General features: G+C 38.1%; 1 protein-coding gene across 4 annotated transcripts in view; it reads left to right on the forward strand.

The window, feature by feature from the left end:
* LOC127952151 (zinc finger protein 883) overlaps nucleotides 1-18,175 on the forward strand; it is a 199,524-nt gene that overhangs the window by 165,492 nt on the left and 15,857 nt on the right. The window contains exon 4 of one of the 4 annotated variants that reach the window (XM_052550498.1): nucleotides 4,530-8,698. The exons of 2 other annotated variants lie outside the window; for them this stretch is intronic. In XM_052550498.1, the coding sequence (XP_052406458.1) occupies nucleotides 4,530-5,209 (680 nt within the window). In that variant the 3' untranslated portion in view covers nucleotides 5,210-8,698. Of the gene's footprint in view, nucleotides 1-4,415; nucleotides 8,699-18,175 lie in introns of those variants that run through there. One more of the 4 variants, XM_052550499.1, reaches the window with a different exon arrangement.

Raw genomic sequence — 18,175 nt, forward strand, 5'->3', positions numbered from 1 at the left:
GAGTATCATTACCCTGCTGAAAACAAGAAAAAAAAAAACAGAAATTCTTACAGTTTCCATGAAACCATTACAAAAATCCTTTTTGTTTTTGACATTTTTCCAATAGGAAGTACTGTTGTTCTATCTAATACAATTCTCATTATAATCCTGAAATCCTTTCACTTTTCAATTGTGTTTTGGAAGGGATTCGTGTGTGTGTGCATGTGAGAATTAACTTAGTTACTGAATTTCACTGGAAATATATTTTTTTTATATAAATAAGGAACTGTATTTCTTTAGTCAATTATTAAAGTATTACATGTTACATTGGATTTTGGATTTTAAGAATAAGTGGAAAATGTGCTGAATGTTTCATTTCATTCAAGTAAAATTAGCAAGCAGTTAGATTGAACTTACATTCATTTTAAACGCAAAGCCAGGCGCTAGTTGTCGCAGGTTGCGTGTGTGCGTCAAGCCTCATCCACACTGCCAGATGCGCTCGTGGAGATTTGTGGTGCAGGGGAGACTATAATCGAGCATTATGAAAACAGGCTGCATGAGTGTGGCAAGTGTGAACGGCTCGTGCATGACACAGGATTTGCGCCGTGTAAAGAAGAGAAGCGCGAGTATGAGAAGCATTCAGAGACACAGTCTGTGTGCGGTCTTATGAACTGGGAATAGCGAACATGCAATAAGAGATGCTCTTTATGTGCAATGTGACCCAGCTCTTGTAAATTATCTTTTTCTTGTTCGTTATCTGTTTTTTTGAAAGATTAAGTTACATAGTTTTTTCTTTAGTTTTAATTTGCTATTGACTATTAACTATTGACCTGACCCTGTAGACGCCATAATCCCACTCAGCCTCTCTCCTGCTTTCCGTTTTTTTTTTTTTTTTTTTTTAAATGGTAGGTGTTTACTCAGTTGATTAGAGCAGAGTTGATTGGGAAGAATGGAGGTGCGCTCACTCTATTGGTTAGTAAGTCTGTCACTCAAGACTGACAGTCACGCATATGTTCTGGAACAGAGTAATATTGTAGCCGCATTGCAAGCTTTGGCGATTAGCAAATTGCAACGTCTCAAATCACGATTTTCGATAAATCATGCAGCCCTAGCATTAGCGCGGGAAAGGGGGGGCTGCGGGGGCTGCAGCCCCCTCGTCATAGCATCAGCACCCCCTGGTGGGGGGCTGTTGACTAACATAATATTGTACTTAGACGTGAACTAAATTAATTTTAATATATTTTTTTTAAATAAACATAACATACTGCGTTTAATACTGTTTGTGTTGTAGTCACGTGTTTTGGCAGAGGTGTGCATCTGTACACAAGTATAGTCTGCTTACATTTAGCAGCTGTAAAAGCAGGACAGAGATATTGCAGATGATCTCAGTCATACCGATGCATATATGATGCAGTACTTTATCGTTATAAAAATAACTGCAACTAACTTATTTGAAAACCTCAACCTTACACACACTTAACAAATCTTCACTCGTACATACTTTAAGAAATTTTGGGGAAAACTATAGCCTGCACTAGTAAAATGCTAAAAATAAATGCTCAACGATGCTTACCAGAATTGTTTTATTGAAATTAGTCCATAAATCCATATCTCTAGGTAAATAATCCATTGTTTTGTTTGCATACAAACCACAGACATGGCGGACAGCACTCTAAAGCACAGGTATGAGACTCCAAGATACTGTTAAGGTCTTAAGTCAAGTTTAAAACTGTAAATAATATAATAACTTCTTAATTCAAAAAAAATATTAATGAATCCATCTCTGCTAATCCTGGGTTGCTATGGTCACGCAGGTTTGTTTAGGCATTAAACTCATAGCCAAGAGAAAAACATGTCATTCCCTCAACATAAGAAGTCGTGGCCATGAGAAATGGATGTTGTTCCCTCAACAAAACATCTCGAGGCCAAGACATACGGATATCGTTACCTCGTCAAAATCATCTCGTGGCCACAACACATTCCCACGAGTTAATGATGTTCCCACAAATAAATATCTTGTGGCCACAACATATTATCACGTTCCCACTAGTAATGTCGTGGCCAAGACAAAACTAAGTAAACCAAGTCACTTCTTATGTAAGAAAATGCTGTGTCAGTCCTGTCATATTTAGCTTGTGTTGGAATTACCAAACAACAGAAAAACCATGTACTGGTGTTGATCAAATACCATGCGAGTCTATTTTATGTATAATTTATTTTTGCAGATCTGCTTTTTTTCTTGTGGCCTAGTGGTTAGAGAGTTTGACTCCTAACCCTAGGGCTGTGGGTTCGAATCTCGGGGCGTCGGTACCACGACTGAGGTGCCCTTGAGCAAGGCCCCAACAGCTCCTCAGGCGCAGCAGCATAAATGATGCCCACTGCTCTGGGTGTGGGTGTGTGTGTGTGTGTGTGTGTGTGTGTGTGTGTGTGTGCTCACGGCTGTGTGTGTGCTCACGGCTGTGTGTGTGCACTTTGGATGGGTTTAATGCAGAGCAGGAATTCTGAATATAGGTTACCATACTTGGCTTTATGACACGTCATTTTTTTTCTTCCTCCTATCGCCGCTTCACTCTCCAGTCCAGCAGGGGGCGCTAAAACCATTTGTTTGTTTGAAAAACACCTTTAAAGATGGAAGAAGATGAGTTTCACCGCACTCTCTGTTGTTGTTTTTTCGTGATGCTGGTTTAATAAAAACTGTTAGAAAAGTTGTTTCTGTAAATAAAGAAATACAGTTTTTGAATCAGGTTAAAAAATAACTAATATTCTCGTCCTCACAGTCGTGACTAAGTTTGGAATCAAGCAGGAATTTCATCTGAACTGAGATCTGCTGCTGTGAAGATGGAGTTTGTTAAAGAGGAGAGTGAAGAGAACACGAGTGAACCAGAAACCTGGAGAATAAAACACGAGGAACCAGAAACCTGGAGAATAAAACATGAGGAGCCAGAAACCCAGGGAATAAAACGCAAGGAGCCAGAAACCAGGAGAATAACCAGAAACCTGGAGAATAAAACAAGAGGAGCCAGAAACCCGGAGAATAAAACACGAGGAGCCAGAAACCCGGAGAATAAAACACGAGGAGCCAGAAACTCGGAGAATAAAACACGAGGAGCCAGGAGAATTAAACCCGAGAAACAAGGAGGTTGGCGTTTATTCTGCATTCATCTTTAAATAATATTTTTGGTACACAAATCCTTTATGTAAAAATAAGACGTTAACTATCATTACATTTGCCTTAAATACGTTTTAAATTTCTTATGGAAATGCAACTGCACTGACACTGAGGAGATTTAATTATTACTTTAATTAGACTTTATTTTTGCTTTTTGAAAATCAAGAAACTGTATTGAACTCCAAGCCTGGGAGACTGTGTATAGGTTTTTACGCTAGTAGTAGAAACCAGCGTGGTAAAGTTAGTTTTAGGTTCAATGTTCGCCAGACATTCGCTTTCATGTGCCACTACTACATCAGTCCTACAAAGATACCACAACCACGATTAGTTTTAACAATATGCAACAACTTTATATCAACCTCAAAATATTATTTAAAAACAGCCCAGTGTGTTGATGCGTAAGGGACCGTCTGACAATTCCGCCGATTGGGTTTAAAACGTCTAATGTATTTTAACTAACGTGGCTTCTAACATTTAAATAAAACATTGCCAAACTGTAAGGCGTGTATAACTCAAAGTGATTTATTACAGGTGGGATTTTGCCAATACCTTCCTTCATATATGCGGTACACTACACAATTATGTTATTAAAAAAAACTTATTTTTTTAAGCCTTTTGTTTTACTGGGACACAAACCATATCCATATTCATTTACTTTTTTCAGAATATTTTAATTTTAATTTGTTTAAATTACAACAAGAGTTCAGACACAGCTGGACGCATTGCGGTAATGAGAATTTCAGCAGAAAATGCAATTAAAATGCAAAAATAATTAATTCCTATGTTGAAATTACTCTTGTGTGAGGCAGAGAACAGTATTGTCTTTTATTATGAGGTTTTTATATATTACTAAATTGCATGTTTAATATTTAAAATAATTAGTGCCATGGCGTTTCAACAGGTTTGTGAGAATGACCCAATTATTTAGAGTTCAGTCAGATTGTATTTGTCTCAAAGTGTTCAATGTTTTATGTGTGTGTGAATCAGTGACCAAACTAAACATTGTTTCTCCCAATTATATGAATGTAAAATGTCATTTAATTTGTTAAATTAATGAAAGTGATCAAAGAACAAACCTTGTTTGCTGGAGCTGTCAGTGTGTAGTGTTTCTCTACAAAGTGATATCACCATCTATTGACCTGTCAGCATAATGCAGTGTTTTTAGTTATTTTCATTGCACTGTGTTAACAAAGGACAGTTTTGACACAAATATTTTATCCTCTTATTTTTCAAATTTACCATTTGATTTTCACTCTTTTTTTTATAGGCCTGATGAAAGAAGAAAGGCAAGATCTGAATGAGGTGCAGGAGGAATATCAGGATCAGAAAGATCACGATGTCAATGGAGAAAAATCAGCGAGTTCCAGCATTAAAAAAACAGGAGTCAAAAGGCCTTTTATCTGCTCTCAGTGTGGAAATAGTTTTAAACATAAAGTAAGCCTTAAGAACCACATGAAAATTCATACGGGAATAAAGCCTTTCAGCTGTTCTCAATGTGGAAAGAGTTTTACATGGAAATCATGCCTTAAGAACCACATGAAAATTCATACGGGAAAAAAGCCTTTCAGCTGTTCTCAATGTGGAAAGAGTTTTACATGGAAATCATGCTTTAAGAACCACATGTTAATTCATACTGGAATAAAGCCTTTCAGCTGCTCTCAGTGTGGAAACACTTTTGCACGCAAAGAAAGCCTTGAGATGCACATGTTAATTCATACTGGAATAAAGCCTTTCATCTGCTCTCAGTGTGGAAAGAGTTTTACACAGACGGGACAACTTAAGAATCATTTGGTAACTCACTCTTCAGATAAACCTTTCAGCTGCTCTCAGTGTGGAAAGAGTTTTAGATATAAAGTATGCTTTAAGAACCACATGTTAATTCATACTGGAATAAAGCCTTTCAGCTGCTCTCAGTGTGGAAACACTTTTGCACGCAAAGAAAGCCTTGAGACGCACATGTTAATTCATACTGGAATAAAGCCTTTCAGCTGTTCTCAGTGTGCAAAGAGCTTTACACAGAAGGGTAACTTAAAGACTCACATGTTAATTCATACTGGGTAAAAGTCTTTCACTTGCTCTCTGTTTGGAAAAACTTTTACACAGAAAGGACATTGCAAGGTTCATTTGGTAACCCAATCTTCATAAAAGCCTTTCACCTTGGGGAGTTAAAGTAAGGGTGTACTCACACTAGCCAGTTTGAACCGTGCCCGAGTGCGTTTGACCACCAAAGCGCAGTTCGTTTGACTAGTGTGAGTGCTCCGAATTGTGCCCGGGCGCGGCTCGATTAGCCGGCCCTGGCCCGCTTGGAAGAGGTGGGCCAGGGCACGGTTCAGTTGGACTCGGGCGCGGTTCGCATGCAGTGTGAGCGCTAACCATGCCGGAGCACGGAAAAGGACGCTTTGCATCACGGTTTTGCGACGCTCCAAAACCAACATGGCAGGGAAAGGGTCGCTTTGGTCTACGGCAGAGGTGCAAAACGCATAAAAACTAAAAACTGCAAAGTCGTGAAAATTTTCGCGCCACTAAGGCGACACATCTGTTTAACAACAGGCTTTGAGAGGGCTGTGGACCAAACGACACAAAATTATCCACAAAGAAAACAGAGCGATGGACTCGATTGTGTTCAGAGAGCGCCGCTCTTCCTGTTTATCCCGAAACTGTTGCACCATAATGACGTAAGCGTGCTCCGGCACGAATGCTGAAACCCTTTATGTGAGTGCAGGCCAGAGGGGGAGTGGGGAGGGGGGACAATCGTACTCAGGCCCGGTTCATGGCAACCGTGCCTAGTGTGAGTACACCCTTAATGACTGTTTTTCTGAATGACTGTCATCAACTGGATCACCTCAAGGATGTGTCCTCTCCCCCTTATTTATGTTGTTCACAAAGACTGTAAGAATAGTTTTAGAAATAGGCATATTATAAAATTTGCTGCTAATTCTGTAATCGTTGGCTTCTTGAGTGAGGAGTAGGGCTGTAGCAGTTAAGAAATGTCCCCTGCGGTTATTATGAGTGGCGGTATTACCACCGGGTTTGTTTTTTTTTTTACATAATTTCTCCTGATTTTGCTGCATACAAAGCTCTATCGTTGAGTTATGTAGCATACCGGTATATTGTTGCTTTTTTAACTGACATAGAGACACGTTTTAAAACATTTTTGTTTATTGTTAAATGCCAACAAGAACATGAATTTACCAAAAAAAATAAATAAATCAAAGAGTTCTAACATGTATCACACATGTATTTGCGCACGACTTTGGAGGGCAGCGGAAATCTAGACTGATTATCGCGCCACCACTGGCCCACCAGGACACTGGATTCGCGTGGAGTCATTCCTCATGCGGATAGCGTGTGAGCTCATTATCTGATCACGCTCTCTTGGGTATGGGTACTGACGCGGAGGTTGTCCGTGACTTCAGCAGGTATGCCTGTTACTTTCACGGCTGTATTTTACAGATTTCACAAAGGCTTCAGCTACTCCTGTCGGCTGGTCTCAGCTGTTCTTTTTGATGTTGCTCCGCGACCTGATGCTTGAGGGGGCAGCTGCGCTGGATGACAGGGGACACTCTAAAATGCTTACTGTGAAAAACGCTTAACATGGCTAAATGTACTAAGACAGTGATATTAACAGACCAAACTGACCAAAAATCATGCTAATAAAGTATACCATCTATCAGCGTTTCCGCTAGAAAAAAAATGGAGGTTTCATTTTCAGGACATTTTGATGATATGCCGGTCAAATATCGCCTCTTAATTAGTCAAGTTGAGGAAAACTGAAAGCAGTTTATGTAACTTAAAAAATGACATAATCAGGCCGTATATGCAACCTTTTTATTAGCCTAATTTTCAAATAGACAGAAAAAGAAAACATGAACGTTGGCGTCAATCAACCAATTGTTTTTTACTATGGTTTCACATTTCATAGTTTAACAAACCAACCCCCCTTCCCCACATAAAATATCCGAATATAGCATTGTTTTTACTTAAGCAAACAGTCTCATTTAGCTGGTAACATTTAAATTGGCCACCGTGTGAAATAACTCCTTGTCAAATGAACTTGAACCAACAAATGACTAGGCCTATAATATTGTCTCGCGTCATTTTTGGCTACTTTTTACGCTTTTTTGCTGTGCTGAATTGTGCAGCTGCCGACTTAAAATCAAAACTTCCCAGTGTCTACACAACTTGCAATGCGCATAAGCCGCGTAACCTTGTTCTCCGCAAGGCGACTTCGCTGCTTCGTCTTGATCCGATTCTGCAGCGAGAACCCCCTCTCTGCAGGAACACTCGAGACAGGGATTACACAGGCTATCTTGGCGAGCTTGGTCCACTCTGGATACATTTAGTTGAAATCACATATGAGAACTTCGCAGGCTGTGGAGAAATGCAATCCTCCATAGCCACGGAGCGCTGACATGACAGCGAGGGCATCACGTCGCAGGCTTACGGTATCAATAAGAGGAGCGGTGTTCGCAGACTCAAGGCTTGTAAAATGGCAAATAATCCTTCTGATCGCTGGTTCTGCACATTCTTGGAGAGCTAGAAGATAATATAATAGGTGAGAACGATATTAGAATTATAGGCCTACAAAAGAATGCTGCGTTTATTATAAATAGGCATGTATGGGTCATTCTGTGGAAATGTCCATTTTTCTGTCCCTAGCCTTTACAAAAATATTACACTTAAAAACATTTAGGGTTACAGTTTATTAACATTTTTAAAAATAAAACTGTTATTTGAAAAATTACTCCTTCTTGAGCCATCAATAGGCTATTTGATTTTTATTAATTTTATAGAATTCCCAGAAGTGTTTGTCCCCACAGGGAAAATGCTTTTTGAGGCCAAGTTTTTACACCATTTAAAATACAATAATATAGGCTATACATAACTATCAAATATATTAAATATTATATTTAAACTATAAAATATAAAAAAAAAATTCTGTCACATTAAATACAATGCGACATGTGACATGATGATAATTTTACATCCATTTAATTCTGCTACACTCAAAAGTTAAGATTTAAAGGATTGCATCATTAATTTCAACTGGTTTTCAAATAGTTTAATTGTAACCTCATTCAAGCACACTTTTAACAAACCTGATTAAAATAAATAAAACTATTCATGGAGTAGGTATTGAGAGTGTTTAACAGTACAAGTATTTGGGCACTGTGTTGGATAACAAATTTTTATTTTCTTCCAATACTGAGGTTTTGTGTAAGAGTGGGCAGCAAATATTGTATTGCTTGCAGAAACTAAGGTTATTTAATGTGGACAAAACATTGATGTGCATGTTCTACAGATCCTATATTGAGTTACTGTTATCTTTTTCACTGTTGTGCTGGTTTAATTCTCTAAAAGTGAAAAACAATTGTCTTGATTGTAAACCAGGGAAGTAAAATAACTTTTTATCCCTTCAGTTGTAAAGTTTATAAATTTAAGGTAAGAACTTTTTAGGAAGGAAATGTATTGTTTTTGTTGTTTATGTGAAATGTTTGATTGCTGCAACCAAATTGCCTTTGGGAAATAAATAAAATGAACTGAACTGAACCTGCTCTCAGTGTGGAAAGTGTTTTGTGTGTAAAGGATACCTTGGGACTCACATTTTAAAGGGGTCATTGGATGCCCATTTTCCACAAGTTTTTATGACTCTTTAGGGTCTTAATAAAAAGTCTATAACATACTTTAGGTAACATTTCTTAATTGTAGTTTAAAACAACAATTTTTACCCTTTCGAAAACAGCCCTGTTCACAGTGATTGGTTTCAGTGCAGGGTACTTTAAATGCAAATCAGCTGTGTTTGTACAAAAGGCCTGGATATTCTTGAATGTCCTTGATAATCCCAACCAATCAGAGTGCTCGATGCTACCACATCATCCAGCAGCTGCATCACTCGTGCGAGAGTGGAAAGTCCGCCATTTTCAGACTTCTAATACTTATCTATCCACGCTGAATTGCCATTAAGTTGTTTGCTTAATTTTCTGTGATTGAGAAATCGTCTGTTTGTTCCAGTTTATAAGAATTGTCGATTAGCACCATCCTGACTGTATTAATCTACCTATTTAGTGTATTTCTAAGTATTCCAATGTTCTGATTCAGTACGAGATATTTATATATATTGCACATCATGCTATTTGGAGACTATTATTATGTGATGATTAGCCTTTTGTCACATGCTTGTATTCATTTATGCATGGTTAAGCTACATTCACGTGCTAATAGCACTCTCTTGTGGACATTCAAATAATTAACGCTAAGACCTGTTCAGAATACCTAATGTCATTACTATGTTCATTTGATTAGTGTTTCATTATTCACATGGATGTTTATATTTGTGTAACACCTGTATGTATATATCAGTAAATTAGTCAGTTCTCATTGAATTCTTGCAGAACCACACTTATATACTACAAGTTCTCCAGTAAACTAAAGGCAAACTAGATATTGCTTGGTGCCTCTTCAGTTAAGAGTTGGCTCATTCAGTCCTAACTGACTGCCTGGTGTGTTTCGCGCCCATCCAAATTGTGCACTTCCGAACTCCCTATATTTCAAATGGTCCTTCGACCCGGATTGGTGAATCGCAGCAGAGAGATGATGTACAATTCCAAGCCAGATCCTCCAGTTGTTCACCCTCAACGACAAATAAGGCCACATAATCATTTGGCAGATTATCAAGTCCCTGGATCAGGCTATGTGGAGAGAGCAGTACCAACTGCACATCTGGGTCAAGCCGGAGTAGAGGAAGCTCCACCCATGCCAGAGTATGTATCGAGATCATCATCTCCAAAGAGCCAGCACTCATATGCAGGTGATCTGCTTCTTCAAGATGAATGGCAAGAGTAAGATATACAATCAAAAAAAGGTAAGCTTCACCTTCAAGCCCAACAGCTATCCGACATTAAGTCTATGTGGACAGAGATGAAGAGAGACAGTGATCAGCTACATAGCCACATCCTACCCAAGATCCTTTCTGCACTACAAGGCCTCAAGAAATGCTACATTAAAGCAAGAGATCCAGCAGATCACCACAGGAATAGAGACTCCTTGGCGCTCAGTGACCCCAGTGCCAGCCCCTAGTACTAAGAAGCCCAACACAGCCAGCATTCATCAGTTACCCAGAGGGAGCCTTCACCATGTTCTGGGGATGTTTTCCAGCACATATCTGTCCAGTGTGAGCAGCTGACAAGGCAGATGAGGGACTGGTCAGTTTCACCCAGGTTAGAAAAGACACATGCTAGTGAGAGCTATTGTGTTATCCCACGGAGGTCATCACAGACTGCTGGAGCTGTTCATTACTCTGACGACAACCCTCAATTCATACACAGGCATTATCCAGACAAGAGAGAGTTCCACCTACCACAGCAACCTGAGATTACACCTAGAGTTAAAATGGTACAAATGCAAGAGAGGATTTACCGGGGACCAGCACCTAACATACCTGTCTTAACACCAGCAGACCCAAAACAGTTTTTGAGACTGCGGATGGCACTGGAGAACCTTCTCCCAGCAGATTCAACTGAATGCTTCAAATATCAGGTCCTTGGTAGCCGATTCTTACTGTAATTCTGTGAGACCCTACACAGATACCATGCGAGCTCTGAAAACGATGTATGGTCAACCACACAAGCTTGTTCTTCAGAATATTGCTGAAGTTCTGGAAAGTCCCAACATCAGGTCAGGAGATATTTAAGCATTCAAGCTATTTGTCCTCCTTGTAAGTTCATGAATGAGTATGCTAGAGCAGCTGGTGTCAGAAGGGGCAGCTGAATTTGAATGTGGTTCGCATGTGTCCAGGCTACAAGACAAACTTCAACAAAAGCTTTGGACCAGTTTGAGGAGGTATGTTCACCCATCAAGGATAACAGTTCCTACTCTTCTTGACTTTGCGGATTGGTTGGAGTACGAGCTCCACGTTCAGGATGATATTTCTAGAACAGGTACTTATGCTCCAGACTCATCAACCAAGAGGAGAGATGTTTGTTATGATTCAAAGTCCCAAGTAAAACCCACAAGCATCTTTACCTTGTGGTGTGAATGGGAGAAAGAGTTGAATGGACTAGATGAGATATCTCTGCCCAGATGTTACTTCAGCTCAAAGATGGATCACCCATCCTAGGCATGAGATTCACGTCTTCTGTGATGTATAAGAAAAGGCATGTTTCAGTGGATTACGTGCGGACACAGAGTACAGACGGTCAAGTTGAAGTTGCCTTTATGGCTGCCAGGTCTTGAGTAGCTCCTCACAAGCAGCAGTCCTTACCCCGTCTGGAGTTATGTGCAGCTCTTTGTGTTTCTCAACTTTCCAAAGTCCTAGTTACAGAACTTACAATCCCCATACACTTTTAATCGAGCTGATGCTGCTACAAAGTGTTTGTAGGGACACGTGTAATGGAGATTCAAGAGCTGACAGAATCTGCTTCCTGGCACCATGTAAAATTTAGAGACAACTCAGCGGATGATATTACTCGAGGCAAGTCTCTCAGAGACCTCTCAATAGGGAGCTGGTGGAGTCGGGGTCCACCATTCCTCAAGCTGCCACCAGATAGCTGGCCTGAATAACCTCCCTTATCTCTTGAAGAGCAAAGTATTAAATTAAGATGATCTGCATTCTGTGGGTCAGTGGATGTTACCACACCCTTGCCAAAACCAGAGCAATACAACACACTGTCAACCTTCTTAGATGCCTGTGGCCATGTTCACATTTTACTCGTCGTACTTGTTTGTTTCAACATTTCCACTTGACATTAAAGAGTAGGCCCATGTGTACTCCCCTTCGGTCATAAGCATTAGCATCTACCGTGATTAACCCCTTTACGTGCAAACATCGCTGACGGCCCCAGTTTATTATTGTTTCACTTTCACAGCACATTAAACATCACTGTCTTACTTCATCTGGACAAACTATGCATCAATTGAAAGTTTAAAGACTCTAGCTTCGATATTTGACCATGTTTTTGATAAAACATTGTTGCAGTGACAGATATTTAGTGATTTATGTCAGGAGTGCAAAATAATAAATCCGTATTATGCCACATTTTGAATAGAAATTCACCACTCACTTATATTCAGTCACGTCAAAAGCGGTTTATTTGTGTTCACATAGACTCACTGAACAGCGTCAATAAGGATTTATAGACCAAAGATGCATATCTGCGGAGATATATGGATATATTTACTGATGTTTACTTCATATTTCTTCAGACAGAATCGTCATTTCTATTCATTTTCCACGGATTTACGCGATCAGATGATAAACAGCCTCTCCCAGCGATCTGTGTATGTGTTTGCTGTGCCGGCAGCTCGTGCTGTGTGGCTCAGACTCTGATTGGGCCTTCCCAAAAGTCAATCTGAGAGTGTAATATCTGGACACCGCCCCATCGTGTCACATGCTTCCTGCACACTTCCTGGTAGTTATCTGGCCAAAACAACACTGAAACACCTCTGTACACACAAAATATCCGAACAATAAACCCGCGATTACGATAGTAAAGCTTGGTATGAGAATTTCTTGAGATCTGGGGCGTTTTTATAAAAAAAATCGAAAATGTACATCGGAAATGCTAACTTGTGCAGCGATGAAAAAGGCTACAAATAACATATTTTTACAACAGTAAACGACCAAATTCCACCCCTGATCGCTAAAGGAAGTTATTATAAACACTCGATCGGGGTTTAAAGTGAGTTTTTAGTAAAAGTGTACTAATAATTTCATAAATTGTCAGATGTAGCTTGATGCTAACGTTAGCACCAATGCTACTAATAGCAGGTGCTTTTCTTCTTCATGATGCATTTTTGTCTCAATAATTCACGTAAGGTCGTAAGAAAATGTTTTGTTGTATTTTTATAGTAAGACTTTTGATAAATAAGGGCTAAATGCAAACAGAGACTGAAGTGAGATTGCTGCTTTGTGTCTTTGTAAAGCCTGAAAAACCACAATCAAGGCTAATAAAGGTGGAATAAAAACAAAAGAATAATGATAAAAGAATAATGCGGATAATGTGTCATACCTGGCGGAGGTGTGAAAGACTCGTTTGGTGAGAACAATGGAATAACAGATAGGGATTAATCGGGCAGTTTTCACAGCCAAACAAACACAAAATACACAGGAGAGTTTACATGTGAGATCTCACAGAGATGACAAGGGCCATAAATCAATCTGATTAGCCTGCTCTAAAAACACACATGACATGGCCTTAGAAAATATTTCATAAAATTCACCGTTTTACAGATTCGATTATGAAATTTTTTATGAAGGTTTGGAAGACTTGTGGCCTTAGCTACACTGTGTTTTCAAACTCATTTCCTACATCAACATTTTTTTAAATACATTTAAAACATATGTTTTTTATATTTTTATTTTTGTTTTTATGTTTGAGCTTATATATCTCTATTATCATAACAGTCTGAGTGATTCTGATTCCCTAACAGTAAACTTTAAAGTGTCAGCTTTGTGAACAAAGGTTGATTATGTATCTAGTCAGAAAGAATCATGAGCAGAAACCTTTTTATTTTGGGTATGTAATTTCGGTCTCCATGCCAAAAAAGGGGGGTTACTAGTAAGGGGTTAAGATTGCACTAAATGCCCTTGAATAGGTTATAGACATACTCTTTTATACAGGAAATGTGTATCAGAATAACAAATACCTAATAGTGAAATCCTTTCTTCTAAACTATTGTGAAAACTTTTAATGTTGATCCGGCCCACCAGCCGTGTATTTTTTTCAATGTTTTTTAGATAAAGACTATTCTCCGAGTTTGGTCAAACGGACAAAAACACAAACAAAATAGAGTACAAGATGATTAAATGATTGTCAAGAGAGTGTAATAAAAAAGTTCGGGCAAATGTTTAATAATTTTTCTTAAATGAATAGAATGTGCTCATCCTGCTCTCTTTCCCATGCAAGAGTTAGCATGAACTTACAGGAGTCTTAAAACAAAATGTGAATTGTGTCATCTGCTATCTGAACACGATGACTAAATCTAAACGGTGTAATACAAATTTCATTTACAAATCAACATTTAAAAAAAATACTTTAACAACTGTATTCTGAATTCTATATGCATTGTAAAAATTAGTTTTCTTGCTATACTCTCTTTCTTAGTGATTTGGTCACGAATACACGAAAGGTTATGGATAAAATGTATCTCAACGAGAGTGTGGAAACTTTAACACGCTCAAACTTAAACAAGTGTGCAACTTTCGGCGGAACCGTTTGATTTGTTTAGGTTGTAATAGTTTTAAGTGTAAAACAGCTAGACTTCATTTTTGCGTTGATGCTTCATGCGATCACACTTTTTGGACAGACACAAAGTTGCACTAAAAGAAATATCTCGAAGAGAAAAACTGTAACTTAATTTCTTAATTTTAATTTATTCCTATTACGATGACACCACACAAAGATCACCTAAAAACATACAGTCCAACAAACAAATTGTGAACGGCCGTCCAAAATCTTGATACGGCTAAATCTTGAGGTGTAAGAAAAATGTCATTTACAAAACATTGTGATTCTTAGATGTAACCTAATCTGTTGGTGTGAAAAAATAGTCATACATGTTTTAGCACGGCTATTTACACAAATAGTATGAGAACTGTATATTATGTCACTTGCATAGAAAATTAATTACCGGTTTATCAGGGTCAAAAGGAAATGATGATAATAGTTGAAACATCCTTAGCTTGTACCTTTCTTTCATTTTGAAAATCACAGCTGCTTTAATTTTTTTAGTAAACCATTTAACATTACTTGTTGCCTACAAAATAGTTAAGTAGTCAAAGTGTATGTTTTCTGTTCTAGGTAATAACATTTACACCAAGTGTTATAGGCCAGGTAAATAATTAGAAAATAGTATTTCTGTCGAATGAGAATACAATTAATGGCTATTAGTGCTGTAAAACAATTAATCGCTATTAATTGCATCCAAACTAAATGTTTTTGTTTACATAAATATTTTCTACATTTATTATGTATATAAATAAAAACATTTATTTATATATAAATATATGTAATATAAAAAAAGTAATTTTTTTCTTAAATATTAGAAAAAAAATAAAAAAAACCAGGGTGCCCACAGAAAATCCCCATAGGGCCCCAAATGACCAAACTGCTATGGGCCCCGCATGGGCTAACCCACAAGGGGCCCCAAGCGGGTTTCATGTGGGCAAACCCACAGTGGGCTTGCCCACAGAAAACCATCATGGGGCCCCAATAGGGCAAACACGCCCCCTGTGGGCAAATCTGCTGTGGGTTTAGTGTCACATGGGTTTAGTGTGAGTTTGCTCTGCCCACACGGTCCCACAGAAAACCCGCAGTGGGCCCACGCGTGCATGTTTGCTGGGATGAGATCATGTTCTAGTTCACCCCCAAAACAAAATCAAGACTTTGTAAAAAGAACATAGACTCCTTTAAAAAGTACTGAAATCACTTCTGTGTCTTTTTAGAAGCAGGGCTAGATTTACCTCTAATCATCAGACACAAGCAAAACTCATTTTAGTTTATTTCCCAGCCAACATGTCCATGTGGGCCCCACATGGGATTTATCTGGGCTATGTGGGTGTCAACTGGGCATGGGCTCAGAGTGGGCACTTTGATGGGCTGAATGTGGGCCCCAGCTTGGCCCATTAGAGTGTCAATGAATAAACTCTCTAAACTATCAAGGTAAGATAATTATATTTCACTTTCTAGTAGCCGAATTACTGCTGCTGTTATATAATTAGATGTACATCTTTTTTTAAATATTTGACGAAACCAGTCGGGACTGAACTGTCGTAGCTGAAGGGTCAATGTTAACGTTGTATAAAAAAATAAAATGTTGGCAGTTTACTTAGCAAACCTAGGATATTTTATTTATACATTCATTGGGCAGAGGCTTTTGAAACAAGTTTCAATGCTTTTGAATGTTTCTGCGTGTAACGCAAACGCCCATATATATGCTTTTAATGTGAGCGCATACAGGCACGTCTGTTTCATAATAGATTAAAAATGCTATCTTTGTGGGCAAATGTGTCGGATGTGCCAGTAGAAAATAAATGGTGTAAATATAAAAGTTTGAAGAGTTAATGTGCTTAATTAGGGAACAGATATCAGCTGTGTCTCATTTAGAAGGATGCGTGCTCTGGAGGTCATCTAAAAACATTTATCGTCTTTCTCACGATTGTCAGCTGGTCAGCCAGCTCCACTGCGGGAGGGAAATGCTGGTCAGCATGGCTTAATTGATAAAACAAACAAGACGACTTCATGTGTTTTAACGACAGTTACTTTATTTGGTCACCGAACGGGCCTTGATAGAGAGTTGCTTCTCCGTTGTGTTGCCAGATCCAGATATTATAAGAGTCTTTTTGGAGAGCATAAAATGTATAATTACAGAATGAAATATGCAAACTCTGGTCATGAAGAATGCTATGCAATTTCACTCAGTTTGGTAGTTAACCTTTTACAAATATCCTGATAAAAACATTAATGAGAGCAAGTTCTTATCATCCATATAGCAATGCTTTTTAATGAACGTTATTACAGTAATAAGCATTGTTGCATGAATAATACATTTATCCACACCTAACATGCAGTAAAGTATCAAATTGGGATAAACTAAAATAATGTCTGATTTATTAATGTCCATCCCCCCAAAACAGACAGCACAGAGTGTAATAAGTTACATTTTAGGTGTTAGTCATTTTTAGCTGTTAACAAACATCTCCTCGTGAGATGGCATGGCACCATGACAGATTTATTGTGAAGATGAAAGCCCACAAGAGTGAGGTAAGTTTACTTTAATTTTATACCTTTTATTCTGATGATGATTGCTAGATATAAAGCTACATTATTTTTATAAAAAAAATAGTGTGAGTGAACTCTGTCTAGCTGTGCTAACTCTCCTTTTCCTCCCGCAGCACGGCTGTCAGACCAGAGGGGAGACTGTAAATTTTTATATTTACACCATTTATTTTCCACTTTCAAAATGTGTTATATATGATTTTACTTGTAGGCTGTATGCATGTTCATTGATGAAATAGTTAATATTCTGTTAATTCTGTGTTGTTAAAGTTCAGCTCTGAAAAATAAAAGATGAATCATGAATAAAGCTGTTGGTGTGAAGCAATAACTTGTGTTATTGAATATATAACAAAATAATAAAATAATAGTACTTTTAAAATTTAATTTCTAAACTGAATAGTGTCACTTTTAACTTGTTCATATTACCTTTAGTAGTATAACTTGGGCAAAAATATGAATTGCTGGCACAACTTAATTATAACCACGCATTCTTTTTAATGCTTTTGTAAATGTTTTTGTAGTATTTTAAAATAATTGCCTTTTCTGTTTTTCTTTCTTTACTGTTTTTTTAGGTATGAAGCTGAGAAGTCTACACAGGCCCAGGAATAACACCATTTCATCCTGTTCTGTTCAAGTATTTTTGTATTAACACTTTCCATGAAGCCCATATTATACATTATAAGGGTATTCTTAAAGCATTATAAGGAGTGCATTATAACACAATTTATAATATGTTGGATCATCTCATGAATATTCATAAGAACAGGTTTAATATATTTACTCATTGTAACGATCAGTCCACTGAAGGCGAGCGTAGATGAACCCAAGTGCAGTTTATTTACAAGTTGACAATCCAATAATCCAAACAGTTAACAAAGACTTGACATGGCATGGCATGTACAGACAGGACTCACCGACAGCAGATACATACGTCAATACACGACAAGCCATAAGGGCAAAAACCTGACTACTTATAACAGACAAAAGGACACATGACATGAACAAACCAATGGGGAACAAGGCACACGACTAAAACAACCAATGAATAAACAGAAATGTTAATCACATGACAAGACAAACCAATCAGAACATGACACAAAGAACAAGAGGAACCAATAGCATGAAGACAAGAGGGCAAGGGAAGCATGACACAAACAATAACAAAATAAAAGACCTGGAAACAAGAACATGAAACAAAACCCAAAACATGACACAAAAGTCAAAACAGACATTACATATCCCCCCTTCTAAG

This window comes from Carassius gibelio, chromosome B3 (genome assembly GCF_023724105.1).
Source record: "Carassius gibelio isolate Cgi1373 ecotype wild population from Czech Republic chromosome B3, carGib1.2-hapl.c, whole genome shotgun sequence".
Taxonomy (NCBI): Eukaryota; Metazoa; Chordata; class Actinopteri; order Cypriniformes; family Cyprinidae; genus Carassius; species Carassius gibelio.